The 1448-nt window shown below is 43.0% G+C and overlaps 1 protein-coding gene across 1 annotated transcript; it reads left to right on the plus strand.

The window, feature by feature from the left end:
* Positions 1–5: 5 nt before the first annotated feature.
* LOC125532156 lies at positions 6–437 on the plus strand (the record flags this gene model as incomplete). The annotated part of the gene is given in 1 exon segment (XM_048696308.1): positions 6–437. A coding segment is annotated over 1 exon segment (185 nt), but the record flags the coding sequence as incomplete, so codon positions are not given.
* Positions 438–1448: the final 1011 nt, after the last annotated feature.

Below are 1448 nucleotides of genomic sequence, written 5' to 3' on the forward strand. Positions count from 1 at the left end.
CGGTGGGGGGCAGCTGCTGGCGCCGTCCCGGGACAACGCGGCGGCCGTGGCGCTGACGGCCGCGCTGGTCTGGGCCGGCGCAGCTCTGCTGCTGCAGCTGGTACTCATCTCCGCCTCCATCTTCGCCGCCGCCCTCAAGTACTCCTTCGTCGCCGCGCTCCTGCTCTTCGTCCTCATCGCGCTCCTGTGAGTGGCGCGTGCTCCCTCCTTCTCATCCGTCCGCGACTCCACCCCTGCACGCGCTTTGCAGAACATTTCCTAATTATTTTAGCTGGAAACATTTCCTAGTTTTATTACTTGTGTGTGCTTAGCCCGCCGGACTAAACTGCGTCAAAATTCCATTCGCCGCTGTGGCATCTTGTGTCATGTGCAACTTGCAATGAAATATATGTATATGTATACTCAGCAAGGAATAAGGACTTGTTTTGAAATGTGAACTCGCTGACAGTTTAGTTCAATTTTGCTTGATTAAGAGAGTTTTTAATTCGACACAAAGCAATACGTGGTACTTACAAGGTGAGAGGCCAAAAAAGAAAACAGATGATTGTGATTGTTTATATGTTTTTTCACTACTAGTGGACCAATTCACACAGTCATGTCAAGTACATTTTAATTCATGAGAAATCCGATAAACATAGAAATTCGATAACGGCCAAACATTCGGGATTTCGCCATGGCAAATCGAATGTTTTCGATGGCAAGTTTAGTGACGCGAGGACGGCAACTTTAGTTGACAAGCATTGCAACTTCGTGCTTCAGTTTAATTTTGCCAGAAAATTGCCGTGTGTCAACTAACTTGTCATCCATGCGTCACTAGAATTGCCATCGTAAACATTTAATTTGTCATGGTTAAATTCCGAACATTCGGGATTTATCATGTCCCTAAACATATTCGGGAGGCACACACCAAAAGACAGTAACAAGGGTAGTTCACGAACTAGTTCGAAGAGAAACAGTTTCTGTTGGTAACTTGATGTGTTGAATATGGGGATCCAACAAATATTGAGCGCATAGTCATGATTTCCTTTTTCTTTCACCTGGACATTGGGAACAAAGGGGATAATCAACAACCATATCATCTGCAAACTTTTTGCACATTTGTTTATGGGAACAGTAAGAGAGGGCCTCAGGGCCTTACTAAGCATTTTTGTCCATCTACAATAGAACTGTTCAGTGTTGTGCTGATCTTACCTAATAATATCATAATACCAATTCTGGTGCTTATAACGTTGGTCAATATTGTTAATCCACAGAAAAAGTGCAGCAGATATACTGGTGACAAACTTGAATATAAAAGGTTCTGTTAAACAGTGGGAAAATAACACTGATTAAAGTTTGTTTTACCGGTGAAGGACTATGCTTTTCAGTAAGAACTGAATTCCATGTTATATGATTTTGAGGAAACTATCACACATGCCTGTGTGTTGCAACAAAAGTAAAATTGATGT

The sequence above is a fragment of the Triticum urartu genome, unplaced genomic scaffold, assembly GCF_003073215.2.
Source record: "Triticum urartu cultivar G1812 unplaced genomic scaffold, Tu2.1 TuUngrouped_contig_9236, whole genome shotgun sequence".
In the NCBI taxonomy this organism is placed as follows: domain Eukaryota; kingdom Viridiplantae; phylum Streptophyta; class Magnoliopsida; order Poales; family Poaceae; genus Triticum; species Triticum urartu.